The sequence below is a fragment of the Delphinus delphis genome, chromosome X (assembly GCF_949987515.2).
Source record: "Delphinus delphis chromosome X, mDelDel1.2, whole genome shotgun sequence".
In the NCBI taxonomy this organism is placed as follows: domain Eukaryota; kingdom Metazoa; phylum Chordata; class Mammalia; order Artiodactyla; family Delphinidae; genus Delphinus; species Delphinus delphis.
Genome location: NC_082704.1, coordinates 4,116,984 through 4,144,798, shown reverse-complemented (window position 1 = coordinate 4,144,798; position 27,815 = coordinate 4,116,984). Strand labels below are relative to the sequence as shown.

At 59.9% G+C, this 27,815-nt stretch overlaps 4 protein-coding genes across 4 annotated transcripts; 1 reads left to right on the top strand and 3 right to left on the bottom strand.

Annotated features, from left to right (window-relative positions):
* Positions 1-4,133: 4,133 nt before the first annotated feature.
* Positions 4,134-4,724, bottom strand: LOC132417946 (melanoma-associated antigen 8-like). Its single transcript, XM_060001827.1, has one exon. It carries the CDS (start codon positions 4,722-4,724, stop codon positions 4,134-4,136), a length of 591 nt encoding a protein of 196 aa, XP_059857810.1.
* A 3,680-nt stretch (positions 4,725-8,404) lies between these two features.
* On the top strand, positions 8,405-9,178 carry LOC132417933 (melanoma-associated antigen 8-like). Its single transcript, XM_060001809.1, has one exon. The coding sequence runs from the start codon at positions 8,405-8,407 to the stop codon at positions 9,176-9,178; it is 774 nt and encodes a 257-aa protein (XP_059857792.1).
* Positions 9,179-16,280: 7,102 nt separating this feature from the next.
* LOC132418730 (heat shock transcription factor, X-linked-like) lies at positions 16,281-18,660 on the bottom strand. Its single transcript, XM_060002715.1, has 4 exons — positions 18,556-18,660; positions 17,918-18,388; positions 17,188-17,207; positions 16,281-16,926 (listed from the first exon to the last, which is right to left on the bottom strand). The coding sequence occupies exons 1-4, from the start codon at positions 18,658-18,660 to the stop codon at positions 16,281-16,283; spliced, it is 1,242 nt and encodes a 413-aa protein (XP_059858698.1).
* Positions 18,661-20,071: 1,411 nt separating this feature from the next.
* On the bottom strand, positions 20,072-22,486 carry LOC132418517 (paraneoplastic antigen Ma6E-like). The gene is made up of 2 exons (XM_060002420.1): positions 21,649-22,486; positions 20,072-21,519 (listed from the first exon to the last, which is right to left on the bottom strand). The coding sequence occupies exons 1-2, from the start codon at positions 22,484-22,486 to the stop codon at positions 20,072-20,074; spliced, it is 2,286 nt and encodes a 761-aa protein (XP_059858403.1).
* Between the last annotated feature and the right edge of the window lie 5,329 nt (positions 22,487-27,815).

The window sequence follows — 27,815 nt, the reverse complement described above, 5'->3', positions numbered from 1 at the left end:
GGTGCTGAGGTGGAGAGCAAGAGAGATTGTCAAAGGCAAGGAAGAAGTTAAGGAGCTGTGAGTAGCACAAGCTGCCCAGGTAGACACTGAAGAGTCGCCCAGGATGATGGCAGGACTCAGGATGCCAAGGAAACCAGGGAGCCAGGTGCCCGAGTCTTCAGTGAGTGAGGGAGAGGGACCAATAAGTGCTGTGTAACCACAATCTTAGTGGCTGTAAGTAGCACCCATTTATCACCTCATAGTTTCCTTGGGTCAGAAGTCTGCGTGCAGCTTAACTGGGTATTCTGCTCAGGGTTTCACAAAGCTGCAATCGATGTGTTAGCCAGGGCTATGTTCTCATCTGAGGCTGGGTGTCCTCTTCCAACTTATTCAGGTCCGTTGGCAGAATTCAGTTTCTTGTGGCTGTAGGCTGAGGTCCCCATTTTCTTGCTGGCCATCAGCCAGGGCCGCTCTCAGCTCCTAGAGACCATTTACAGTTCCTTGCCAGGTGGCCCTCTCACAGGCGCTCTCAGGCAGTGAGAGCAGGACATATTGGTCTATTGGTCAATATTCCACAATCCCCTGCCACAGCAAAAGGATGAGGACTCAGGGGAGAATTCAAGGCTTGTTTCATTCCAGATCTGGGATCCTCGGACGGGCACTCCTCGAGGGCAGGCTCTGCCCCTTCCATTCACTGCTGTACCCGCAGGGCTGGCACTATTTGTTGGGTTTTGAGGGATCACTGGGATGACACGCATGACCAGAATTACTTGGATGAGAAGGCAGAGCTCACCCTGCACAGAAAGGCAGGCATCACCCTTGTCTCTGTGGGCATGTGAGCTGAACCTGAAAAGGAACCTGATGTGGGCTGCGATTGCCACCACATGTGCTGGCTACCGAGGGCCCTGTTCCCGGAAATGGCTGGATTGTCCTCTAACTGCCTGGGGAGGGCCAGGTGGATGGAGCTGGGTCTGGGCTGCCCCAAGGTTGATGATACAGCAGGAATAGCCTGGTTTCTAGCTGGGAACTCCCGGGGGAGTGAAGGTGAATTGGATCACAACCAGAATCTGATTCTGTTGAAGTAAAGCCTTATGGAACATGAGGGGGCAGAAGAGGGACTGGGCATCACTGCAGCATTGACATTTGCTGAGCTCCTGCCCTAAGTCAAGGACTTTGTAAGGTGAGATGATTCTCTCATTGTGGAAGAGGTTGGTCCCAGGCCCATTTGTCTCTGGACATCTTGCATCATCCCATGAACAATCTTTCCTTTCCCTTCTCTCTACTCTCTTTTTCCTTCATTTTCTCTTCAAGCCCAGACTTTTCCATCCTGCCATTCATTGACTCAGCGAGCATGGCTCTGGATGGGAGGACAGGCCTGTAGCTTGGAGCAGGCAACTCTAGGGCTGTCAGAGCCAGGAAGTGCAGAATTTCTAAAAGCCTCCAGCAGGGCCCGCCCAAGCGCTGGTGTTCGCTGGCGCTACTTCATTGGTGATTCATGTCCTTAAAATAATATATAGATGAAGCACACACTTAAAACAAACTACAAATGCCTAGCCAGATCTTTTTTTTCCCTCCTATTTGAGCTGCATGCATCCAAATTGAGGCGGTTACATTTGGTCACCCCCTTCCTCCTGGTTTTCCCCGTTCCTCTTCCATCTAGGGAGGATTTCGGCTTACTCCCCCAGACTTAAGAGCCTCAGGGAAGGGAAATAATGAGACCTCAAGGAGGACTGTCACAGCTGCGGGGCTTCCTGTGTGAGGGGAGGGGCTGCGAGCCAGCCCCAAGCCTGTCTGGCATCGCACACCTGTGCTCTTATACTCCGACAATCGGGTGTTTCTTGCGAAGGGGAGCCCACAGCTGGATGGCCAGGGCAACCCCCTCTCCCTCTGCACTTCTGCAGTCAACGCCAGGGGACAAGTGGAGCTGGGAAACAGCGTAAGGCTTGGGTGACATTCCTCTGGGGCCCCTCTCATACTTGTGCCATGAAACACACCTCAGGCGCGAATGGGTCCATCTACAGAAGGAATAGCTAAAGATGGTCCGAAACGAGGCCCTTTTCAGGGGCGGGGAGGAACAGAAGTGTGGAAGGAATCTTTGGTGGTACAGCGAATTAGCATGTGCCTCATCAGACAGGTGTCCTCACGCAGTTAGTAGTTTATACCAGAAAGGTAGCAAGGGGAGCACAGGCTTGGTGAGGAAAAGGAAGCCCTCATTTTAGATGGCACTAATAATTTTAAAATAAGTAAAAGGGATGAGAATTTCAATTCTGCCTTTACTAGGATGTCATTTCCTTATACACTGCAGGCTGTCATCTGCATTTTACTTGAAGAAATGTGGCATTTGGGAAGCAGTGGACGTCACCCCTTATGTAATCCGTGTGATGTGATATTTCTGTAACATCATTTAAAAGTCTATCAATATGGGAAACTTCTGTAAGAGTCTCTAAGGGACCGATAAAAACACTTGGGTGGAAGGCATACCAGAGGGGATTCTTGCTAAAGGACATGTGTTCACAGGCAAACCACAGCTTGCAAAAGTCCTTAAAGCTGGAATTTCTCTCCATTGAATTTTGGAGCCCAAGTGTTGCCTTTGAACCTCGGGTAGGAGCAAAAGCTTGAAACTCCCGGTCCTAGCCTTCACCTTGTACCCCGGCAGAAACCACCAGCTGCCCAACGTCACTGCCCCCGACAGCTTGCTGGCCTCCAGCGGGCCACGTGGACCCCACCTCTCTGAGTGGTGGCACGTGGAGTGGTCACATGATGGGGCAATTAAATGAGCATGGGCTCTGCCTTCAGACAGATGTAATTTCAATCCTAGCTCCACAGGGTGGTCCTGACCCGCTGCTAAACTTCCCTTGGCCGCATCAGGAAATGTGAATTCCCACAAAGAGACTGCCTAGCGGTCTGTTCCCAGTGTCCAGCAGGTACTCAATAATCTGGGGCTGTGGGTAGCAGGTTCTGCCAGTGGAGTTCCAGATCCTGCCCTACGTGGCCTGCCCCAGCTCTAGCCTCACTGGGGCACAGCTGCAGCGACTGCTGGCTCTCCTGAGTCCCACACCATGGCTCGTGAACTTCAGAGAAATGCCAGCTGGGCCAGTGAAATGCTTCCAGTTCTGAAGCCGCAGCCTGTGGCACAGGGGACTTCAGCCTTACTCAGGTGATACCCACCCAGTTGCCTGACAGGCTCCAGGGAGCAAGTGGGGCATCTTCCTGGTGCCTTGTTCCTGGCACTTTGAGCAGAGCAACTCTGGTTTCGCATTTCCAGTGTAACTTGTCTTCTACGTCAACAACAAGCTGCTTAAAGAACCAGTTCTCAGAACCCCAGAGGGACACGACAACAGGCTGGAGGCAAGGTAGCATTGAGCACTTTTTCTGCAATTGTCAGCCGGTGGTGGGGCCCAAAGGCAGGCAAAAGACCCCAACATAATTTTCCTGCTTCTCTTCCCCATAACATCTTTGTGCACCAAATTCATTCCAGCCTTTCAACTCATGGAATCTTCCCTGCTGCCTCAGGGACTGTGCACTGTTACTACGCCCAGCATACAGATGTGCAAACTGAGGCTGGAGAAGGGTCAGCACTGGCTCAAGATCTCACCGCCAGCAGAGCTGGAACTTAAACCCTAAATAGCCTCTGAGCCATGATGGCCACGGTGCCAAGGACAAACCCAGCCCAGGGCATTGGTCTGGGCCGCTCAGCCCTGTGTGTGAGGCTGACCACCACGCATCCTCATGGGCAACCAGGGTACATGGAGAGTCACCAAGGCACAGAAGCAGGGGTGGGCAGGCAAGAGAGAGCTTCCAGATCATTGGCTGGCAGAAAACCTCAATTTTGCTCAGGGAAAACATGGACTTTGCAATTTAGGGTCCAGGTTAATCCTAATAATATAATTAGTTACTAAGCATGGAGCAAGTGAGACGTCGGTGCTACTCCCTGAAGGCATCTTTCCATCCTGTCCAAAGTTAACAGACAGGCTTCTCAGGGACAGAGGGGGCCACCCAGCAGAGCAACTAGCACCTGTGGCAGCACAGCGCCCTCTCCCTCCAGCTGCATTTCCCCTGGGCTCTTGGGAAGTGCGCTATGAAAGCAAGGCAGCTGGGTGAGCCTGATGCTGCCGAGCTCCGTGTCATCACCGAGCTCTCAAAAGCAGAGACTCCTAAAGCAGCTCCCTGGGCTCCCCATAGATGCAGGACTCCCTCCCGGCACACACCCCCATGTGGCCGAGCACTCCCCACACCTCCTCCTCAGGGGCGCGGTCACCAAACAGGGTGATCACGCCCAGGACCGGCACCAGGAGGCCGGCCTTGGGCGTGTGCTGCCCGGCCCTCAGCACTGCATCCCAGGTGAGGCCCAGGGTGGGGACCAGGACGTAGGTGCGCTCGCGGGGGTCCACCTCCTTCACGGCCAAGCCAAACGTCACCTGCAGGCACTCGCAAACGAGGCGGAGGACCACGGGGAAGTGGTCCCGATGCTCCCGGACGACCGTACTCAGCATCTCCGCCTCGGAGGTCGGCTCCCCGGTACGAAACTTGACGAGCAGGAACCCCACCAGGTCAGCCATCAGCACAACAAGTGCCTCGCGGGACAAGGGCTCGGCATAGGCGGAGAAGGAGGGGGCGCCAGGGGAGGCGGAGGACGAGGGGGATGCGGCCTCCTCCCCCGCAGCCCCCAGCAGCGGCGCCTCCACAGGACCCTGGGCCGGGACTGGGGCCTCAAGGTCGGCCTCAGGCTGGCGGAGCTCACTCATCTCGACCGGGGGCCTGATCACTGGGGTCGGGCCGCCCACGGGAGTGTGGGCAGGGGACCTCGTACCTGGGGAAGAGAGGGGGTGTGAGCGGCCTCGGCGGAGAAAGGCACCCTGGGCAGCCCTGACAAAGGCCACTTACAGGTCTCGTCTCAAGGGCTGCCCTCGGGCCTCACAGGGGCGCTCCTCCCGGGTGGCCTGTCCCCTGCCAACCTGAAGAAGGAAGTGAGGGGGCTCCTCAGGGTGCAGCCAGCACGGCCCCAGGTTCTGGGGCTGACAGGGCGGTGGGGTGACTTGGGTGTTGTGGGGTCCCCTCTGTTCTGGGAGGGGGAGCCCCTGGGTACACACTCAGGGCACGCACCTCCCCTTGGCTCCTGGCGCTGCCTGGGCCTCCTCTGCTCTGTGCCCTGAGGACACGGTCCTCAGACCTGGGCCTTCGCCTCCCGGTTCCTGGAGCCCCTGTAAGAGGAATGGAGGGCGCACCTCTTGTGTACACTGTGGCACAGCTCTGGGCCTCGGTGCTGGTAGGAGGATTGGGCCGGACTCTGTGAGGTGCCCCCAGTGCTGAGTTCTGGGGTGGGTGGTCCCCTCGGGGTCGCTCGTCGTGCTCACTGTTCCCCTTAAGGGCCTGGACCCTCCCCTTTGCAGGCCGGAGGGGAAACTCAGAACAGGACCCCGAATCTGAACAGAAAGCAGTGAGGGGGCCCCACAGGTGGCCGCACCTGCCCAGGGCCTCCCGAGGGTCCTAGGATGGGGAGATGCTGGGTCCTCACCTCCTCCTCACATCCTGCCTGGCCTCCCAGCGCTGACCACAGGGGCAGGTTTCTGTTGAGGCCCCTGTTCCAGGGCTGGGGGTCTGCTCAGTCCTCCCTCGGGGTCCTGGGAGTCCACCTTCTGTGGACCTGAAGGCTCACCCCTCACACCAAACACCTGACCTCCTGAGGACCCCGACCCAGAGGTCAGGAAACATCTCATCTGCTGACCGTGCTCTGGCGCCTCCAAGGCCCCCGCGGAAGGGCAAAGGATCCCTCCCTGTGTCGGGGTCTAACGTCCTCAGCCCTTCCTTCCTCGCGTGCAGGCTGGACTCTGAGCAGGACCTGGGATTGTCCCGTCTGCCAGTGTGAGTCCCTGCTCCTTATACCAGGTCTCCAGTCTCTCCGAGACCCTGACGTCAGGACGTCAGGACAGGCCTACCGTGCTCATCCCGCCCCGGGGCCTCCCACGGCCACCTGCAAGGGCGGTGATCTGGTGGGTCCCTTTTGTCCTCCCTCAGGGTCCCCTCAGTCCTGCCTAAGGGCCCTAACCTTAGTCCGCCAGGGACCTGACATTTTACCCTCTGCCCTCATGAGACCCCGCCCCTTATCCCAGGTCCCCAGCTTCTCTGACACCCGGATGTCAGGAAGTGCTGCACGTGACGGCCTTCCAGGGCCAACTGAGTTCTGGGCTGCAGGCTGCCCTCAGTGCTCCCTCAGGGCCCTCACCTTGACTCCACACAGGACCTGGGATTCTCCGCAGTGCCCAGCAGACACCCCGCCCCTTATACCCCCTCCCTAGCCTCTCTGAGACCCCGCCCCGTGCTCCCCCTCTCCAGGGTGTCTGAGACCCGGATGTCAGGAAGTGCTGCACGTGCTCATTCCGCCCTATGGCTGGAAGGGCCAACTCGGTCCTGGGATCCAGGTTCCCCTCAGTCCACACTCAGTGCTCTCACCCGGACTCCACATAGGAACTGGGATTCTCTCCTGTGCCCGCCTAGGATCCCGCCCCTTATACCCCCTCCCAGCCTCTCTGAGCCCCCGCCCCGTGCTCCCCCTCCCCAGCGTCTCTGAGACCCGGATGTCAGGAAGTGCTGCACGTGCTCATTCCGCCCTATGGCCTCCCAGGGCCAACTCTGTTCTGGGGTTCAGGCTCCCCTCAGTCCTCCCTTAGGGCTCTCACCTTGGCTCCACGCAGGACCTGGATTCTCTCCTGTGCCCGCCTGAGACCCCGCCCCTTATACCCGCTCCACAGTCTCTGTCAGACCCTCACCCTTATACCCTTCCCTGCCTTCAGCCCTGGGAGGCCCTGGGGCGGAATGAGCACTTGGCAGCGAGTCCTCACTTATGTATCCGGGTCTCAGAGAGGCTTCGGAACAGGTATAAGCGTCCGCTCTCAGGTGTGCTATGGCTAGAATCCCAGGTCCTGCGTGGAGTCAAGGTGAGGGCCCTGAGGGAGGACTGAGGAAAACGTGGACCCCGGAACAGAGTTGGCCCCTTGAGGTCATAGGACGGGATGAGCACATCAGCACTTCCTGACTTCCGGGTCTCAGAGAAGCTGGGGACCTGGGATAAGGGGCGGGGTCTCATGAGGGCAGAGGGTAAAATGTCAGGTCCCTGGTGGACTAAGGTTAGGGCCCTTAGGCAGGACTGAGGAGACCCTGAGGGAGGACAAAAGGGACCCACCAGATCACCGCCCTTGCAGGTGGCCGTGGGAGGCCCCGGGGCGGGATGAGCACGGTAGGCCTGTCCTGACGTCCTGACGTCAGGGTCTCGGAGAGACTGGAGACCTGGTATAAGGAGCAGGGACTCACACTGGCAGACGGGACAATCCCAGGTCCTGCCCAGAGTCCAGCCTGCACGCGAGGAAGGAAGGACTGAGGACGTTAGACCCCGACACAGGGAGGGATCCTTTGCCCTTCCGCGGGGGCCTTGGAGGCGCCAGAGCACGGTCAGCAGATGAGATGTTTCCTGACCTCTGGGTCGGGGTCCTCAGGAGGTCAGGTGTTTGGTGTGAGGGGTGAGCCTTCAGGTCCACAGAAGGTGGACTCCCAGGACCCCGAGGGAGGACTGAGCAGACCCCCAGCCCTGGAACAGGGGCCTCAACAGAAACCTGCCCCTGTGGTCAGCGCTGGGAGGCCAGGCAGGATGTGAGGAGGAGGTGAGGACCCAGCATCTCCCCATCCTAGGACCCTCGGGAGGCCCTGGGCAGGTGCGGCCACCTGTGGGGCCCCCTCACTGCTTTCTGTTCAGATTCGGGGTCCTGTTCTGAGTTTCCCCTCCGGCCTGCAAAGGGGAGGGTCCAGGCCCTTAAGGGGAACAGTGAGCACGACGAGCGACCCCGAGGGGACCACCCACCCCAGAACTCAGCACTGGGGGGACCTCACAGAGTCCGGCCCAATCCTCCTACCAGCACCGAGGCCCAGAGCTGTGCCACAGTGTACACAAGAGGTGCGCCCTCCATTCCTCTTACAGGGGCTCCAGGAACCGGGAGGCGAAGGCCCAGGTCTGAGGACCGTGTCCTCAGGGCACAGAGCAGAGGAGGCCCAGGCAGCGCCAGGAGCCAAGGGGAGGTGCGTGCCCTGAGTGTGTACCCAGGGGCTCCCCCTCCCAGAACAGAGGGGACCCCACAACACCCAAGTCACCCCACCGCCCTGTCAGCCCCAGAACCTGGGGCCGTGCTGGCTGCACCCTGAGGAGCCCCCTCACTTCCTTCTTCAGGTTGGCAGGGGACAGGCCACCCGGGAGGAGCGCCCCTGTGAGGCCCGAGGGCAGCCCTTGAGACGAGACCTGTAAGTGGCCTTTGTCAGGGCTGCCCAGGGTGCCTTTCTCCGCCGAGGCCGCTCACACCCCCTCTCTTCCCCAGGTACGAGGTCCCCTGCCCACACTCCCGTGGGCGGCCCGACCCCAGTGATCAGGCCCCCGGTCGAGATGAGTGAGCTCCGCCAGCCTGAGGCCGACCTTGAGGCCCCAGTCCCGGCCCAGGGTCCTGTGGAGGCGCCGCTGCTGGGGGCTGCGGGGGAGGAGGCCGCATCCCCCTCGTCCTCCGCCTCCCCTGGCGCCCCCTCCTTCTCCGCCTATGCCGAGCCCTTGTCCCGTGAGGCACTTGTTGTGCTGATGGCTGACCTGGTGGGGTTCCTGCTCGTCAAGTTTCGTACCGGGGAGCCGACCTCCGAGGCGGAGATGCTGAGTACGGTCGTCCGGGAGCATCGGGACCACTTCCCCGTGGTCTTCCGCCTCGTTTGCGAGTGCCTGCAGCTGCTGTTTGGCTTGGCCGTGAAGGAGGTGGACCCCCGCGAGCGCACCTACGTCCTGGTCCCCACCCTGGGCCTCACCTGCGATGCAGTGCTGAGCGACTGGCAGCGCACGCCCGAGGCCAGCCTCCCTCTGCTGGTCCTGACCATGGTCACACTGTTCGGTGACCGCGTCCCTGAGGAGGAGGTGTGGGGAAAGCTAGGCACCCTGGGGTTTTGTGGCGGGAGGGAGCTGCTCACCGAAGTGTGGGTGCAGACGGGCTACCTGAAGTACCGGCAGGTGCCCCACAGCGACCCTGCCCGCTACGAGTTCCTGTGGGGTCCCCGGGCCTACGCGGAGGCCAGCGAGTGTCAGGTCCTGCAGCATCTGCTCAGGATCAATAGCATGGCTCCCAGGTTCTTCGCATCCGTGTCTGCAGGGAGTGTGAGCGATGAGGAAGAGGGAGCCTGAGCCAGTGCAGCAGCCAGTCCCACGTCCAGCAGCTTCTCCCGTGGGGCAGGAAGGGGGGCTGCTCCTTCACTCTGAGTTTGAAGAGGGAGCGGTCAGCCTTCTAAGCAGTGAGAGCCAGGCGAGTTGGGGGAAGCCGGTGTGCAGCATTTTGGGTTCCTGTTGTGTATGTTGACATGGCCTTCCATGTCTGTTTTCTTTAGGAATTTTTCAAATGTTGGTTCTTTGAATAGAAGACTAAACAAGCTTCAGTGTCTAACTTTGTGTATGACGTTAATCCCACAGGTATTTGCACTAATTCAGTTCAAGAACAAGAGTTTTGCTGTTTTGTAAGAGAGGTTGGGAAATCTCCCAGTTCGTTTTGTGACCGTGTACAAGATAACAGGGAATTGGAATCAGAACTGCTCTGGAAATGTGGAAGTACTTAGCAGTGCTATAGATGGGGGAAGAAATAGAAAAATAAAAGCCATTGTTGTTCCAATTCTTGCTTCCCTGTCTTGTCTGTCATTCTGTAAATAAAACGAACTATCTCTGTTGCGTTGGATTTGCACGGGTATTTTAAGAAAGTAGGAGAAGGTTCATCTGCGTCAATAAGCCCCCTGCCCACTGGCTTGTTTATTCCGCAGACCTCCACGGAGCCTCTGCTCTCCGGAAGGGCCTGTGTTAGTAGCGGGAACGCTAGGAAAAGCAGGACACACCCACACCTAGAGTGATGGTCTAGGAGCCACTGTCACATGAGGAAGGTGGTGAGACGTCCCCTAAGTCCCACAGAATAAGACAACATGGGACGAGGCGGTGGGGCTCCAGGAGCGAGCCCTGGAGTGTTAAGTGCCCCGAGCCAGGGCACTTCGGGCCTTTGGGAAGTGGGGGTTCCTTCTGTGGGAGGTGATGGTGATAAAGCTGGGTGGTGGCAGCAGCCGGACATGCAGAGGGTGTGTCTTGGGTTGCAGGGGAAAGTCTGAAATGGGACATTGCTGTGAGATGTCCTTCTGGGTCGTGGATGAAGCCGAGAGAAATCTCGCCCTGGGGTAGGAAGGAAGGGGTGCTGGCTCTTGTTGCATTGCAGTGGGCCACAGTGAAGAGGTAGGTGTTTCATAGCCGCCATCTGCAAGGATTTCCAGAGAAATGAGGGTCTTGCTCTTTGAAGCCCTGCTCGGTATTCCCGGGGCTGGCCCTCCTCTCCCTGCCCTGGGAGAGCCAATTACCAACTGTATGGAAACGACCATTTTAGTCACCTGGAGTTTCCTTTGGCCACTTGTGAGCAAGGTCTAGATTTCAGTGGGATGAAATGAATGAAAATAGGGGGTTTGAAAGAAGAGAGGCTGCCGAAGTGGAAAGGAGTCGCCGTGTGACTGGAATCCTGGGAGCTTTGCGTGAGCTGCACCCAGCTGGGGAAATCACCACCCTTCCCTCCATGCCGACAGACACACACACACACACACACACACACACACACACACATACACATCCAAATTGAATAATAAATCCTCCAGGAGTAAAACACACAGAACAGCAATTTTGACTGGTTTTCTATTCCGTTTCCTATGGAGCTGCAAATTCTCTGAGATGTCATGAAAAGAAAGCAATTTCCAGAGGGGAGAAGGACAGAGTCTGGGATCAGAATAATACTAGAAATAAGTCCTAGCCACTAAGAAGCAACGTCCGCCAGTGTCCCCGCGTTCAGGCAGGTGCAGAAATATGGCGGCATCAGAGACCCACAGGTTTGGGCTGTGACCTGGCATCGAAAGGAAAGGGCAACTTCTGGGCCTAATGGGATTGGGAGGTCACTGCAGTGGGAGGTGCAGACGGCGCCGGGGGCTAAAGAGGCAGCCCTCCCTGCTGAGCGCCGTACGACAACGTGAACATTACGTGGGATCCTGGATTTGAAGCACCTGCCATATAGCAGGTGGGCACTTGGAAAAGGTGGAGAATTTCAGGGCCAATGGAACCTGCTCAGACACTCCTGCCGGAAAAGAAGGGGATTTTGTCATCACAAATGGTAAGCACTCCCGGGGGAAAGCAGGGATTCCTAGTACCCGTTCGTGCAGTGAACTGACTGATGGGGGACAGTGCTAGCCCAGGGACGGCCGTGGCAGGCGGCGCAGCAGCGGCCGGGACACGCCAAGAGCGCCCCAGGGACATTCAGGGAGACACTTTTCAGGGGGGCAGCAGCACCCTCCCCAGTAGACTCTGGACGAGCACACACCACCCCGGCACACAGCCAGTCCTGACCAGGGCGGCGCAGGGCACACGGGAGCTGCTGCCCATCAGCGGGAAGCTCTGACGTTCTCTACGTGCGCTGAGCCTGCCCCCTGAGGGGCTGGTGTGAGTTGTCTCAGCCGTGGCCCTGTTTCCCGAGAAGCCCCCATTCCCCAGCCCCAGCTAAAGTCTGCTCTGAGCTCCAGCCTCCTTGGCAAAGGGCTGACCTCCCGCCTGGCTCTCGCCTACCCTCCTCTGTGGCAAATATCGCCGGCTGCTGCTTTAGGGGCCTTTGTGAGCAAGTGCGGGGCCCGGGCCTGTGCCTGTCCGTGGTCCCTGAGCTGGGGCTGGGCACAGGGATAGGGCTGGGTTGGTGGCGGGATGCAGGGTGTGAAGCCAAGTGACATTCACAAGACAGCAGCAGGGTGTAAAGCCACGTGTGAGCAAGCATCCAGGAGGAGGGGCATCCGCAGGGCCCTGAAGGGCACAGACACTCACGCCCCGTGGGGATGCGGAGAGCCCTCCAGCCCGGCGGTCCCCGTGCTTTGAATGCAGGCTTGCCGCCTGCCTGACAGCCAGTGTGCCCGGGGAAGTGAGCCTGCAGGAGAACGTGGGGCCACCACGCCGCTGGGACAGAAGGGAGCAGAGTGGGCAGTGGAAGGAGAGAGCAGGGCCCAAGCCTGAGCATAGGAGCCGCCTTCAGAGGGCCGTGCCTCGGACCCCCACGTCCGGGACCCTTCTCCATCCTCACGCCCTCAGTCCTAGACCCTCACCCTCCTCCCTGGCCCTCGTGTCCATTTCACGAGAGATGGTGACCTGATGGGGCTGGGGAGGCCACGTGGGCAGAATCCAGTGTCAGGCTCTCATGGGCACTAATGCCCGGCTTCCCTGTGTTTTCTCCATTATGTGGCCTGAGGCGTCAGGTAGTAGGACCCCGTGGAGGACAGCTGAATCCCCCTTGACTGTTGGGGAGACAGGTCAGGCCAGTGCGGGGATGGGTCTTTGCACGCATATGATGCTTAGCTTGAATAAGAGTCCTTCTAGTGACAAGCTGATCAAATCATGGAGACTCCCTACGCCTCGATTTCTCCATCTGTAAAATGGGCCTCCTAACAGTACCAGGCAAAAGCATTGGTGTGGGTTTCCCCATGATGTGACCTGCTTGTAAAAAGCCTGGGCCAAATGAAGTGGTCGGTGGCTGTAGCTCTTGTTACTGAGTGTGTAAGAAGGATGCGCCCTCCCCCATGTTGTGAGGATTCCCGACCAGTGCACGTCTTGGGATCCCCGCGTACGTGGGTTAGCGCAGTTTTTCTTTCCTCGTGAACATTTGTTGTCAGAATGCTTGGGCTCGCCTTCCTCGTCTTCTCGCTTGTCCCCGTTCAAGATGAGGCGGTTGATCTGAGGTGTCGCCTCCATTGGAACACGGGTGTTTGCAGCTTTAGGTCCCAAGTGCCTCTTTGGCCGCGTGCCATAAGTCCTGGGGGCTTTGGTATGTGTTTTCTTCATTTCAAAGTATTTTCTAGTTTCCCTTGTGATGTCTTGTACGTTCCCTGGGCTATTGTTATGGACTGAACTGCGTCCCCCCAAAATTTGCATGTTGAAGCCCCAATCCCCTAGAACCTCAGAATGTCACTGTGACTGGAGTTAGTGGTTCTTAGGTTGAAATGAGGCCATTAGGATGAGGTCTAATCCAAGATGGCTGGTGCCCTTGAGGGGAGAGCGGATCAGCACACGCAAGGAGAGAAGGCAGGGGCTGGGGGTGCGTGCACAGAGGGTGACCACGTGAGGGGCGGTAAGAGCACGGCCACCTGCAACCAAGGAGACCGGCCGCAGTACAAGCCACCCCTGCTGGACCCTCCCTCTCGGCCTCCTGGTCGGAACCACCGTGAGAATCTGTGTGTGCTGTTTCAGCCCCTCATCCTGTGCTGTGGGATTTGGCATCGTCCCAGACTAATGCGGTTATTTGGGGACGCACGGCTCAATTTCCCTCTCTTTGCAGATTTCCCACATTTCCTTCTGTTATTGAGGTCTAATTTCACTCTATTTTGGCCAGAGGACACACTTTGTATGATTTCAGCCCTTTTGTTTGTATCCCCTTAAGTTTACTGAGGGATGCTGTGTGGCCTGACGCGTGGAGTACCCTGGAGAACGTTCTAGGTACGCTTGACGAGCACGTGTCTATTCTCTTCTTGGGGCAAATAGTCTACACATGTCATGAGACCTAGTCTTTGTACAGTGCTGTTCAAATCCGTGATTCCCGTACTGCGGTGCTGTCTGGTCGCTGTACCCATAATGAAAGCAGGCTGTGTTAGTCTGCTTAGAGCTGCCATAGCCAAGTCCCACAGAGGAGGTGGCTAAAACTACAGAAATGTACTGGGTGCCAGTCCTGGTGGCTAGAAGTCCAACGTCAACTGGCTGGAAAGTGCAGTCTCAGGCGAGGGAAGGCGTCTCTTCCTGGCTCGCAGACAGCTGGTTTTCTCTTGGTCCCTCACTTGGCTGCTTCTCTGAACAGGTTGGGGGGGGGGGTAGGGAGGGAGGGAGGGAGAGCGAGAGAGAAAGAGGGAGGGAGGGAGGGAAAGGGGGAGAGACAAAGGGAGGGAAGGAGGGAGGGTAGGAGAGAGGTGGAGGGAGGGAGAGAGAGGGAGGGAGGGAGAGAGAGAAAGAGGGAGGGAGGGAGAGAGAGAGAGAGAGAGAGCAAGAGAGAAAGAGGGAGGGAGGGAGGGAAAGGGGGAGAGACAAAGGGAGGGAAGGAGGGAGGGAGGGAGAGAGGTGAAGGGAGGGAGAGAGGTGGAGGGAGGGAGAGAGGTGGAGGGAGGGAGAGAGTGAAAGGGAGAGAGAGGGAGCGAGGGAGAGAGAGAAAGAGGGAGGGAGAGAGGGAGGGAAAGAGACAGGGAGGGAAGGAGGGAGGGAGGGAGAGAGAGAGAGAAAGAGGCAGGGAGGGAGGGAGAGAAAGGGGCAGAGACAAAGGGAGGAAAGGAGGGAGGGAGGGAGGGAGAGAGGGGGAGGGAGGGGTAGGGGAGAGAGAGAGAGAGAGAGAGAGACACACACACACACACACAGGAGGGAGGGAGGAATCGAAAGCAAGAGAGAGAGGGACGGAGGGAAGGAGAGAGAGAAGGGGAATGAGGGAGGGAGAGAGGCGGTAGGGAGTGAAGGAGAGAGGAGAGAGAGAGAGAGAGAGAGATGGAGGGAGTGATAGAGGGGAAGGGAGGAAGGGAGAGAGAGAGAGGGGAAGGGGGAGGGAAGGAGGGCAGGAGAGAAGAGGGGGAGGGAGGGAGAGACAGGGAAGGGAGAGAGAGATAAGGAGCAGGGAAGGAGGGAGAGAGGGGGAGGGAGGGAGAGAGATAAAGGGAGGGGGGCGAGGGAGGGAAAGAGAGAGGGGGAGGAAGGTAGGGGCAGAGAGAGAGAGAGAGGGAGCGGGGAGAGAGGGGGCAGAGGGGGAGGGAGGGATGGAGAGAGAGAGGGACGGAGGGACAGAAACGGAGGGAGAGAGAGGGAGGGAGGTTGGGAGGGTGGAAGAGAGGCTGAGGGAGGGAGGGAGGGAGATCTTCGGTGTCTCTTCCTCTTTGCCAAAGGACACCGCTCTTGTCGGACTGGGGCCCCACCCTTGTGACCTCATTTAACCTTACTGACTTCCCCAAGGGCGCTATCTCCAAATACATGCGCCTTGGGATTAGCACTGCAACAGGTGGACTTAATGGTTGGGGTGGGAGCTGGGGGATCCATTTGAATCCATCACAGGGGGGACCGAAGTCTCCCACTTCTACTGTAGACCGGTTTCTTCCGTCCCCTCTGTCCATTTTTGCATCGTTCACTTGGGGCGCTGCTGTTGGGCTGCTCAAGAGACCCCCCTGACGTGCACTAGCTGTTGCATTGTGACAGACGGGAGCGGCAGATGGGACCACCCCTCACCCGGGCAGACCCGGGGCTCCTCTGGCTGCTGGTGCTTGGATCATTCCTGGTACCTTGGGTCTACTTCCCCTCCTCCCCCAACCCACCTATTTTTTCTTTTCTGTGTTTCTGGCCACCCCACAAGTCTTGGGGGATCTTAGATCCCCGACCAGGGATTGAACCCGGGCCACCGCAGTGAAAGCATGGAGTCCTAACCCCTGGAACTCTAGGCAATTCCCGCTCCCCGCCCCCTCCTTAGCAGTGTTTGGGAGGGGATGTCGCCCTATCGCTGTGACAGCCACAGAGTCCTGGCCAGGTCCCCCAGCCCATCCCCCACACGTGGAGGCAGCAACTGTGAGCTGGGGGTGCGCCCTGGCCTTCAGTGCTCTGTACACACCACTGGGCGCTGACCACAAGGACTCGCGGTATAAGCTCGACACCCCAGCCCCCAGAGGGTGGTGGAGCATGGCGCCCTTGAAGTGTTTAGCTCGAAAGGCAAGGAAAAGAGAACCAGGAAAATGTCTCCAGACGCAGGACCCACAGTGAAAAGCAAACCTCAATCCTGCTGTCCAGACACCAGAGCATCCCCAAACTGAACACCCGCAGGCCCCTGCCAGGGACCGTCACCTCCACACCTGTGCGTCTCAGGACAGTAAGGGCTCTTTTCAGGCCTCTGACCAGGGGAGGCCTGAGCGCTTCTCATCTGTCAAATCGAGACCCTGCTGGACACGATGCCCCCGCAACTGTGAAGCCGCGGGTGCCAGGGCCTTCCTTGTGCTTGTCCAGCCCTTCAAGGGTCTTTCTAGTGGGTGGACACAGGGCGTCTGAGGGGCTTCACTGGCTACCTGCTAGGTGCCCGCACTGGGCCGGGGGTGGGCTGTCACCTGTCATCGTTTCCTGCTGAGGGGACTCAACTGCTCAGCCACGCCCAGGACGGAGGCGCCAAACACGTGTTGGGTGGAACATCGCTCTCATGTCCCCGTGCTCTTTACTGCCCTGCAAGGTTCTGGCCGCGTTACCACCTCCGTGTGTCTGCAGGGTCTGCCTGGTCAGGGTCCTCTGTGGGCCTGCCTGGAGGGGTCGGGTATTCCAGGAAACAGCGGGAGCCCATGCAGCAGCAGCAAAGGGGCTCAGGGGCCGACGGATCAAGGTCAGGGAGGCGGCAGGCCTGGCGGCCACCTCGGGCATCCAGGGTGCGCAAGAGGCAGCAGCGCGGCCCCCGGGAGCTGCGCGGGGGGGGAAGGCTGAGGACTTGGGGGGGTGCGGCGGCCAGGCCCGGCACGGGCCAGGGAGGACTCATCTGGGCGGGAGGCCAGGCGCAGCAGAGCCAGGGGACCTCGGCTGGCTGGGCCACCTCTGCCAGGACAGGGACTAGAGGGACCAGAACCTGCACGTTGGGATCCGGCGCTGGGGGCTCGGCTGCTGTCTGAGGAGGGGCCGGAGCGACAGAGTCAGTCCCGGCCAGGGCGGAGGCATGGTCGAGTTGCGGGTAGCTCGGGGTCCCCTGGATGTGCTCAGGAGACGGTGGGAGGCCGTCCTGCGGCTCCGCGGCGCTGGGCGCCGGGAGGTGCCCCGGGGCTGCCGGCTCGCCGTCCACCTGCCCGGATGCTGGTTTAGTGTGCACTCTCGGCTTCATCCTCACCAGGAGGTGCGGGCAGTCTCTGAAACAGGAGCAGGTAGAAGTGTAACTGAGGTCGCAGTTGAGAGAGAAAACAGGTAGAGTGTAACTGAGGTCGCAGTTGAGAGAGAAAAGGAAACCCCGAGTCACAAAAGAGTTGCTCGCAAGCAGCAGCCGCCTGGCTGGGCCCCTGGGCGCCCTCCCCCAGCCGACCCAGGGCCTCTTTGGAGAAAGCGGGACCCGGTCCCAGCAGGACGCTGTGCCCCAGCTTTGACACCCCCGAGACTCGCTCACTCACCATCACCTTTCGCCCTTGGAAAATGACTGAAAATGGCCCCTTAGGACGAGTACAAGGCCCACGAAAGGGGACTTGGCGTTTGCAGGTACGAGACTGCAACAAGGTTCGGTAGCTTTCTAAGGAAGTGTCCGAATCGCCCCCTGGCCAGCACCTCCAGGGGCCAGACCGGGGACGCTGACTGCTTCCCAGGAAAGGACCTGCGCCCCCACTCAAGTGATGCTCTGGAGCTATGGGAGTCAAGGGGGCACACAGACCTCCCCCCTCCCCCCCGCGGGCCACTGTCCCCGAGCAGGAGGACGGGAAGGGCCAGCGTTGCAGCAGTGTCCTCTTGTCCCCCGCTGTGACTGCGGGTCAGGCACGAGCGGCACTGCCCACGTGTCAGGAGTACAGGATGACACCTTGCCCGCGTGTGCTGTGAAATGATCACCACAGGGGGTCCAGTTCACACGCATCACCTCACACAGACACACCAAAGGGAAAAGGAGGAAGGAGAGAAGTGACGTGCTTGTGCTGAGAACGTTTCGGGTCCCCCCATAACAACGTCCCAACACAGCGCGCGGCACTGCCAGCTCCGGCCGTCACGCCGGTGCCCAAGTACCACCTTTAAAGGAAGCTCTCCCGACACGCCTGCCGCCGTCCCAGGCGGCCCCGGGGTTGGCACCCGCCCCCCACCCCCGGGCCCAGCGGCTCAGCCCCTGGAGAGGGCTCCTCCCCCGCCGTCCCCCGCCCTCCTTACCTCGCTCAGGACGTGGGCGGGCCGCTCCTTCGTGGACAGGTTGGTCACGCAGAGGGACGTGTGCATGTCCTGGTACACTTTGCTGAATCCATAGCGGTTAAGCTGGCGGATGAAGCTCTCCACACGTTCTGTCTTGAACACCTTGTCTAGGCCGCCCCTGTCCAAAACCTCCTTTTGAAACAGCGGCCTGTTGACGCCTATGCAAGTCCCGTCTTCATTCCACCCAATGGATGCAAAGCGACTGCTGTGGACGATCGTCCACAGCTTCCTGGGAAAGGGGTGGAAGAGCAGGCTGCCTTCCCACACGGCCTCGCAGGCGGTGCGAGGCCTTTTCAACAAAGGCTCTTCCGTCAAATCCTGGAAAGCGGCTTCTCCAGGCAGCAGCCTGAGGTCGGGGTGCCCCGCGGGCACGGGCTGGTCCAGGGCGAGGGACTGGGGGGGTGCAGCTCCCTGAGCCGAGGGCCGGAGCCGCTGTGTCGGGAGGAAGAGGCGCCTCGCCGAAGCCGGGCGCCCTGCCCGCGGCGGGGCCCTTCTCGTCCGCAGCCATGCGGAGCGCGGCGTGCCCCTCCGCCACGTAAACGGGACAGTGCAGCGCTGCCGGCAGCACCCTGGGCTCACACTCCCGCTCAGCCCCTCACAGAAGTGCTCCGGTTGCTCGGGGGTGACAGCACAGCCCAGCCAGGAAGTGACATCCTAAAGGGCAGGCCCGTCAGCATGTCAGCCTCCTGCTTCACGCCCGTCATCGCAGGGGGCACGAAGACACTCGTGCACGGGTGTAGAGCCACAGGCCGAGCGCTCGTGCAAACCGGCCACGGCCTTCTGGTCCCGGAGCCCCCGGGCCAGGCAGACGTGCACGGACCCACGTGTGACCCACGAGGTCACAAGTCCTCCTGTGTGTCCCCTGGCCTTCCGGGCCGTGCACAGCACCCATGATTTCAAGCACGAGCATCGCCCGAGACGCGGCCCACGGTCAAGGGCGCTAAAACTTTACGATTCACCTATGAACTGGAAGAAAAACCCTCACGATGTCTGGGGCTGCAAAGTGCCTACCTTATCCTCTCCCTGGAGAGCTGTCCCATGGGTGCTGAGCAGGAATCGGACTCTGGACCCCCGCCCTCCCCCGCAGCAGCCCTTTCCCTCCATTGCCCACAGCAGAGGCCAGACTCAGATGAAACGTTCAGGGAAATTTATTAAACAGAAACATTGACTGAAACCATTGAACAGAGGGCATAACAACACACAGAGGAACTTCTAACGGCCACCGGAGCTCACGGGTCCCGGCCCCACCAGGGTCCTCAAAAAGGTGCCTCCGCTACACCCCGCCCGGCGGCCCTCCATCTCCCCACAGTCTCCCTTCCTGAGGGCCCCGCGGGTGGCCTCTCGCCAGGAAGATGGGCGCCGGCCATGCCCGCTCCCCCCAGGGCAGATCCTCCATTTCTGGCCCACATGTCCGGGGCCTGGCCCTGCCCTATGGCGGGCACAGGACAGTCCCACAGCAGGGCGCACGCCACCGAGCCGGGGACGTGGAGTCCCGAGGAACAACGGGGTGGCCCAGCAGAACACAAGCCCTGGGGTCCTCCCGCAGACCTCCTGCAGCCCTGGTCAAGGTCTTCCTTCTGAAGGTCGCAGGTGGGCTCCCAGGTCCTGGGGTGGGCGCTGGCTGTGACCTCGTCCATCCCGTCCTTCCCGCCAGCTCCTGGGACTGGGCTCGGGGTCTCCACGCCGCGCAGGGCTTGGGGGAACTGCTCAGAGGAGAACACATGCACATTTCCACAACAACAGGCAGCGCTGGGCCTGAATCTATGCCCAGAAAGCACACGTTGAGCTCACGACACTGGCCCACAGAGACCAGAGCCTTGGCTGACACGTGGCGCACCTCAGGGCTCTGCGGGGGGACGATGGCTAGGGTGTGTGTGTTGGGGGGAGGGGAGCGGGGGCTGGGCGGTTCCTTGACACCTGGGTCCCTCTGGGGCCTACAGGGACACATTTGGGCTTGCCAGTACAGGGAGCAACCTGCCCCAGGGGATGATGAATAGGGGACCCTCTCAGGAGGGAGGCCCAGGCACCTGGAGTGGCCCCTAATATGGGGCCAGTAGGCTGCCAGGCCTGGCCTCCCCCTGCCTCCAAGCGTGGGGGCCCTGGGGCCTGCTGAGCCTACTGGCCCGAGGTGGACCCCGGGGGGCTCATCTCTGCAGCCCCGTCCTCATTTCCCGGCTCTTCTGGGATGGGCTTGAGCCCCTCCTCGGGGGTCTCCTCAGCCTCCTGGCCGCCTGCCTGGGCGAGGCCCTCTGGCTCCCAGCCAGGACCTCCTGGGGCCACCGGGGAAGCACTGCCCATCCGGCCAGGCATGGGGACCCCGGGGGCATCTGAGGGTCCTGCCTGACCTAGGCCCGCAGGGGCGGCAGCACTTCCATCTTCCTGAGTGGCCGTGGACGCCTTGCTGGTCTCCCCAGGGCCAGGGGCTGCCCTGGCGGCACCATGGTCTTCAGGGGCTGCCCTGGCGGCACCATGGTCTTCAGGGGCCGCCTCGCCAGCCTTGGCAGTGCCGGCAACTGCCGCACTGGCCTCCTCACGTGCCGGGTGGTCCTCGGCGCTCCCTTCCTTGGAACGGGCGGCCTGGGCGGTGCTATCTTCACCGGCCGGGGAGGCCTTGGTGCCATGTGCAGTGGTGCCTGCGGTGATGGCCTCATGGGCCGGGGCGGCCTGGGCGGCTGCTGCCAGGACTGCAACGTCCACACGGGCCTCTTCCTGCCCTGGGAAGTGCTCCCTGCTAGCCGGGTCGGCGTCCCAGGCCTCGGTCTTCTGGATGAGCCGCAGCATCCCCGCAAAGCCGGGAGGCCTCCTCATCAGCCGCCTCCTCCTCAGCGTGTCCCGGAGCGTGTCGTTCAGCCGGGCCCGCGTCAGCACCTGCCGGGCACGCGCCTGGTCCGCCATGGCCGGGTGGATGGCCCCCTTCTCCAGGGCCGACTGCAGCAGGCCTTCCAGGCGCATCACGTACGCAGAGAGAGTCTCCTGGGGCCGCTGGGCACAGGTCACGAACTTCAGCCGAGCACTCCCCCGGGGGTCCTTGTTCCCAAACACCTGCACCAGCGCGGCCAGGCAGTCCTGGGCAGCCAGCTCGGGATCTTCCGCCAGGAGGCCGCGCAGGAGGTCCAGCGCGGGGCCGCGCAAGCTCTCCACCAGCCTCCTCCTCCTCTCCCTCTCAGACACGTGGCGCCACAGGTGCAGCGTGTGGCTGGCCTGCTCCAGCCAGCTCTCAGAGGACCCTTCCCCGTGGCCCGGCTCTTCCATCCCAGAGAAGGTTCCCAGCTCCTGGTAGCCCATGCTGTCCAGCACGGGCTGCAAGGCCTGCCTCCACTGCTGGGTCCCGGGTCCTGCCTCACCCATGGCGCCTGCCGCTGTCACAACTGCTTCCTCAGGCTCAGCCATTGCCCCGCCCGTGGGTCCTGCCATACTCAGAAGTCCTGCCACGCCTGCAACATTTCTGTAACCTGCAGCTCCTTCCTCATCTGACTCAGCTCCTGCTTCACCTTCAGCTCCTGCTTGACCCTCAGCTCCTGCTTGACCCTCAGCTCCTTCCGGACCTGCAGCTCCTTCCTCACCTTCAGCTCCCTCCTCACCTGAAGCTCCTGCCTCACCTGCAGCTCCCTCCTCACCTGCAGCTCCTTCCTCATCTGACTCAGCTCCTGCTTGACCCTCAGCTCCTGCTTGACCCTCAGCTCCTTCCGGACCTGCAGCTCCTTCCTCACCTTCAGCTCCCTCCTCACCTTCAGCTCCCTCCTCACCTTCAGCTCCCTCCTCACCTGCAGCTCCTTCCTCATCTGACACTCCTGCTTCACCTTCAGCTCCTGCTTGACCCTCAGATCTTTCCCCACCTGCAGCTCCTGCCTCACCTGAGGCTCCCTCCTCACCTGCAGCTCCCTCCTCACCTGAGGCTCCCTCCGCGCCTGCAGCTCCCTTCTCACCTGCACCTCCCTCCTCACCTTCATCTCCCTCCTCACCTGCAGCTCCCTTCTCACCTGCACCTCCCTCCTCACCTGCAGCTCCCTCCTCACCTGCAGCTCCCTCCTCACCTTCAGCTCCCTCCTCACCTAAGGCTTCCTCCTCACCTGTGTCTCCCTCCATACCTGCGACTCCCGCCTCCCCTGCAGCCTCCTCCTCCCCTGCAGTTCCTGAGTGACCTGCAGTTCCTGCTTCACCCGCCCTGCCAACCACTGCTTGTCCCTGGGGCTGCGCAGGGCAACTGGGTCTATCCTGTGAATCAGCATCAGGGGCCTGGGGCAGGCAGACCACAGTCCAGGGCCCTCCCTTGCCTGGTATTTGGCGGGGGAGCAAGCTTCGATTTAAACACTCAGCAAACTCGACCAGGGCAACACTCGACCCCAGCTCCTTTCTGTAGACCTTGCCCAGCACTCGGTACCTGCCCAGGGAACGCAGGGCAGCCTGCACAGCCTCCTGGAATTCCTGGTCTTTGCAGTCATCTGGGATTCCCAGGATGAGCAGAGATCGCTGAGCGTTCACGCCCATCGACCTGCACCAGTCCCGCAATACCGCCAGAGCCATCGCCATCTTCGAGGACCTGAGGGTGGGGGGAAGCGATCAAACAGGTGTGCACAGGCTGTTGAAGTGTGGGAATCGGCCTGTGGGTGCAAAGAGGAGAGAATCATGTTTGTGCCACACAGCCCACCCTAGTGCCCCTCACAGCAGCAGCCTGGAGCACCTCCCTGCCCTGTTTGGTTTGTTTGACTTTAGGAAACTTTTTTTATAAATTACATTTATTTACAAGATAGAAGGCTAGGGACTTCCCTGGTGGCGCAGTGGTTAAGAATCCACCTGCCAGTGCAGGGGACACAGGTTCGATCCCCGGTCCGGGAAGATCCCACAAGCCGCGGAGCAACTAACCCCACGCGCCACAACCACTGACCCCAGCGCTCTAGAGCCCACGAGCCACAACTACTGAGTCCACGTGACACAACCTCTGAAGCCCACATGCCTGGAGCCCGTGCTCTGCAACAAGAGAAGCCACCGTAATGAGAGGCCTGCGCACCGCAACGAAGAGTAGCCCCCGCTCGCTGCACCTAGAGAAAGCCCGCGCGCAGCAACAAAGACCCAACGCAGCCAAAAGTAAAAATAAAATTTAAAAATAATAACAAAAGAGCACTTGTTGCGTACGACTCAAGAAACAATAATAAAGTAAAATAAAATAATTTTTTTAAAAAAGACAGATAGAAGGCTCGTCACCTTTTCTACATTTCTGGCCTCAGTTTTAGGAAGCTGCCTTTTTCCCAAGGAAGTTTTCAAGTCTTCCAATTTGTTAGCATAAACATTTCCATAATGTCCCATAATATTCCCCTATATCCTCTTTGTTAATGTACATCTGATCCGTAACGTTGGCCCTCTTTCATTCCTCATATTGGGGATCAGCGTTCTTTCTATGTTTCCGTGATTCATCGTTCTAGGACTTGCTCGGTTTCCTTGCTCTTTTGAAAGAAGCGCGTGGCTTCGTTCACCGTGTCCATAATTTGCTTTCTATCACTGATTTCCTCTCTTAGCTCTCTTATTACTTCATTTTATGTTTCCTTTGCTCTTCTTCTTCTAGCATCTCTCAATGGACCGTTAGCTCACTGATTTTATGTCCTGACTCTTTTCTAACAGAAGCATTTAGAGGAATACAGTTTCCTCCTGTCGCTTTTTGCTGCCTCCCACTAAGTTTGGTAAGTTGTGCTTTTTTAGTATTCACTTGGAAATATTTTCTAAGTCCCTCTGTGATTTTTCTCTTTGATCCATGGGTTTCCCAATATTTGAAGATATATTATCATTAGTACCATCAAATAAAATTCCCCCGTGATGAGAAAACTTATCATGGAAACTTGCAATACTGCTAAATTTATGGAGACTGTTTTACAACTCTGGTATGGCCTGTCCGGGTGAATGTGCAAAGCACCCTCGTAAAGAATCTGTGTACTCTGTGTGGAGGCCAGGGTCTTGCCCTGCCCACCGACCTCTGCAATTCCTGTGCCACCCGGACAGAGGCGACCTGAAGCTCTCGATGCCTAATGCAGTGGGCCAGAGCCCCTCCCTGGACCCCCACAAATCCATCTGCCATGGCCAACAGCCTCCACCAGATCACAGCAGCCCCAGCGCCTCCCCCTCTCAGCTTCACTTACGCCCCCCCCCCCCCGCCCCCGTGGCCAGGCGGCTCCTCCCCGACCCCTCGCACTGCATCCCCTCCATACACCCTCCCCCACCCACCAGCTGGTGGCGCTCCGCTCTGGGCCCTGGAAGCCGGGCGCCCCGCCATGCGTAGAGGTCAGACTGCCTCTCTCACCTCCCCACACCGGGGAGTCCTCCCCGGAGCACACTCAGCGCCAGGGGCTCTCGCTTCTCGTACCCCAGACGCAGAGCCCACCCGTCTTGCCCCCGCCCACCCGGGAGCCGGAGCCCCCTAACTGCCACGAGCGTCCTCCCCCCCCCACCCCACGCCCCGCCCCGCCGGGAGCTCCCCTAACGCCTACCGCACCCGCGCCCGGGAGTCCTCCCCATCGACCCCCGCCTCAGCCAGGAGTAGCTCCCCCTTCCTCCCGCCACACGCAGCAGCCGCTAGCCCTCCCCTCCCGTCTCGGCCCCGGGGGTGGGGCCCGCCCTTCCCGTCCCGTCCCGTCCTCCCCACCCCCGCAGCCAGTCGTCCTCTCCTCTGGCCCCCAAGGCCGGCCCCACCCGACCAGCAGGAAGCCCTCCGCTCAGGCCCCCCCCCACGCTTAGCCATTAGCCCCACCCTCTGCACCCCAACTCCAGAACGCCCCCCACCAGCCACCCCGGAAGCCAGCGGTCCTCCCCTCTGACCCGCTCACTGGGGGACCCTTCCCTCAGCCCCCCTTCAGCCCGCTACCCTCCGCCGCCGCTCCCCCACTCCCAACCGAGCAGCCCGTAGGCCTCCCCCGACCTCCACTCCTTCCCAGGGCCCCCGGTACCTGCGGAGTCCAGCCCCCGGCAGAGCCCCCGCCTGTCTCCTGACTCGCTCTGACTCTGTGGATGGCTCCGGAGTCCCGCTCACGAGGGGCTGAAGAGCTCGTCTCAGCAGAGCAGCCAGGAACTGTGCCGCCGACTGTCCCAGGCACTCTGTGCGAACGCCACGTGGGCTTCCGGGTGCTCCCGGAAGCCCCAGGAAGATGAGGGAGAAAGTTCTAGACGTCTCTTTACCGAGAAACTGGTTGGATCAGAAGAGCACGTGAGGAGGCGCTCTGCTACGGAAGCAGCAGTAGCCATGCGCACTGAGGGCCTGAGGTCCCAAGGCTTGGCGCCTCCGGAAGCGAAAGACACGCCCATTGGCCTTCCACCAATAGGAAGGCCTCCTGCGAGGCTGCGGAGTTGGGGGAGCGAACTTGGCGATGCAGAGCCCGTTGTGGCAAGTACGTCCATTTGTCTTTACAGGTGGTTTTCTACTGTGATTGATAATGTCATAAACCTATTCTTATTTCTTTGGTTTGTTTTAACTTTTGAATTTTATTTTATGTATTTTTTTATACAGCAGGTTCTTATGAGTTACCCATTTTATACCTATTAGCGTACATATGTCAATCCCAATCTCCCAATTCATCACCCCCCCCCGCCCGCCCCCACCATTTTCTCACCTTGGTGCCCATATGTTTGTGCTCTACGTCTGTGTCTCTATTTCTGCCCTGCAAAGCGGTTCATCTGTACCACTTATCTAGGTTCCACATATGTGCATTAATACACGATATTTGTTTCTCTCTTTCTGACTTCCTTCACTCTGTATGACAGTCTCTACATCCATCCACATCTCTACAAATGACCCAATTTCGTTCCTTTGTACGGCTGAGTAATAAATAATAGTAATAAAGCTCTTCTTTATATGGACTGGTTTCTTGTCTAGCTGTATCAACTAGCCATCTTCTCACATGGCACAAGAGGATGAGGCAGCCGTCTGGGGCCTCTTTTATAAGGGAGGTAATCTCATTCATGAGGGCTCCCCCCTCATGGGCTAATCACTTCCCAGGGCCTGAGGGAGGACTGAGGGGAGCCTGGACCCCAGAACAGAATTGGCCCTGGGAGGCCATAGGGCGGAATGAGCACGTGCAGCACTTCCTGACATCCGGGTCTCAGAGACGCTGCGTAGGGGGAGCACGGGGCGGGGTCTTAGAGAGGCTGGGGAGCGGGTATAAGGTGCAGGGTCTCAGAGAGGCTGGGGAGGGGGTATAAGGGTCGGGGTGTCTGGTGGGCACAGGAGAGAATCCCAGGTCCTCCGTGGAGTCAAGGTGAGGGCCCTGAGGGAGGACTGAGGGGAGCCTGGACCCCAGAACAGAGTTGTCCCTGGGAGGCCATAGGGCGGAATGAGCACGTGCAGCACTTCCTGACATCCGGGTCTCAGAGACGCTGGGGAGGGCAGTATGGGGCGGGGTCTCAGAGAGGCTGGGGAGGGGGTATAAAGGTCGGGGTGTCTGGTGGGCACGGGAGAGAATCCCAGGTCCTCCGTGGAGTCAAGGTGAGTGCCCTGAGGGAGGACTGAGGGGAGCCTGGACCCCAGAACAGAGCTGGCCCTGGGAGGCCATAGGGCGGAATGAGCACGTGCAGCACTTCCTGACATCCGGGTCTCAGAGACGCTGAGGAGGGGGAACACGGGGCGGGGTCTCAGAGAGGCTGGGGAGGCAGTATAAGGGTCGGGGTGTCTCGTGGGCACGGGAGAGAATCCCAGGTCCTCCGTGGAATCAAGGTGAGGGCCCTGAGGGAGGACTGAGGGGAGCCTGGACCCCAGAACACAGTTGTCCCTGGGAGGCCATAGGGCGGAATGAGCACGTGCAGCACTTCCTGACATCCGGGTCTCAGAGACGCTGGGGAGGGGAGTACTGGGCGGGGTCTCAGAGAGGCTAGGGAGGGGGTATAAGGGTCGGGGTGTCTGGTGAGCAAGGTAGAGATTCCCAGGTTCTCCGTGGAGTCAAGGTGAGTGCCCTGAGGGAGGACTGAGGGGAGCCTAGACCCCAGAACAGAGTTGGCCCTGGGAGGCCATAGGGCGGAATGAGCACGTGCAGCACTTCCTGACATCCGGGTCTCAGAGACGCTGGGGAGGGGAGTACGGGGCGGAGTCTCAGAGAGGCTGCAGAGGGGTTATGAGCGGCGGGGTGTCTGCTGGACACTGCGGAGAATCCCAGGTCCTGTGTGGAGTCAAGGTGAGGGCCCTGAGGGAGCACTGAGGGCAGCCTGCAGCCCAGAACTCAGTTGGCCCTGGGAGGCCGTCACGTTCAGCACTTCCTGACATCAGGGTGTCAGAGAAGCTGGGGACCTGGGATAAGGGGCGGGGTCTCATGAGGGCAGAGGGTAAAATGTCAGGTCCCTGGTGGACTAAGGTTAGGGCCCTTAGGCAGGACTGAGGAGACCCTGAGGGAGGACAAAAGGGACCCACCAGATCACCGCCCTTGCAGGTGGCCGTGGGAGGCCCCGGGGCGGGATGCGCACGGTAGGCCTGTCCTGACGTCCTGACGTCAGGGTCTCGGAGAGACTGGAGACCTGGTATAAGGAGCAGGGACTCACACTGGCAGACGGGACAATCCCAGGTCCTGCTCAGAGTCCAGCCTGCACGCGAGGAAGGAAGGACTGAGGACGTTAGACCCCAACACAGGGAGGGATCCTTTGCCCTTCCGCGGGGGCCTTGGAGGCGCCAGAGCACGGTCAGCAGATGAGATGTTTCCTGACCTCTGGGTCGGGGTCCTCAGGAGGTCAGGTGTTTGGTGTGAGGGGTGAGCCTTCAGGTCCGCAGAGGGTGGACTCCCAGGACCCCGAGGGAGGACTGAGCAGACCCCCAGCCCTGGAACAGGGGCCTCAACAGAAACCTGCCCCTGTGGTCAGCGCTGGGAGGTCAGGCAGGATGTGAGGAGGAGGTGAG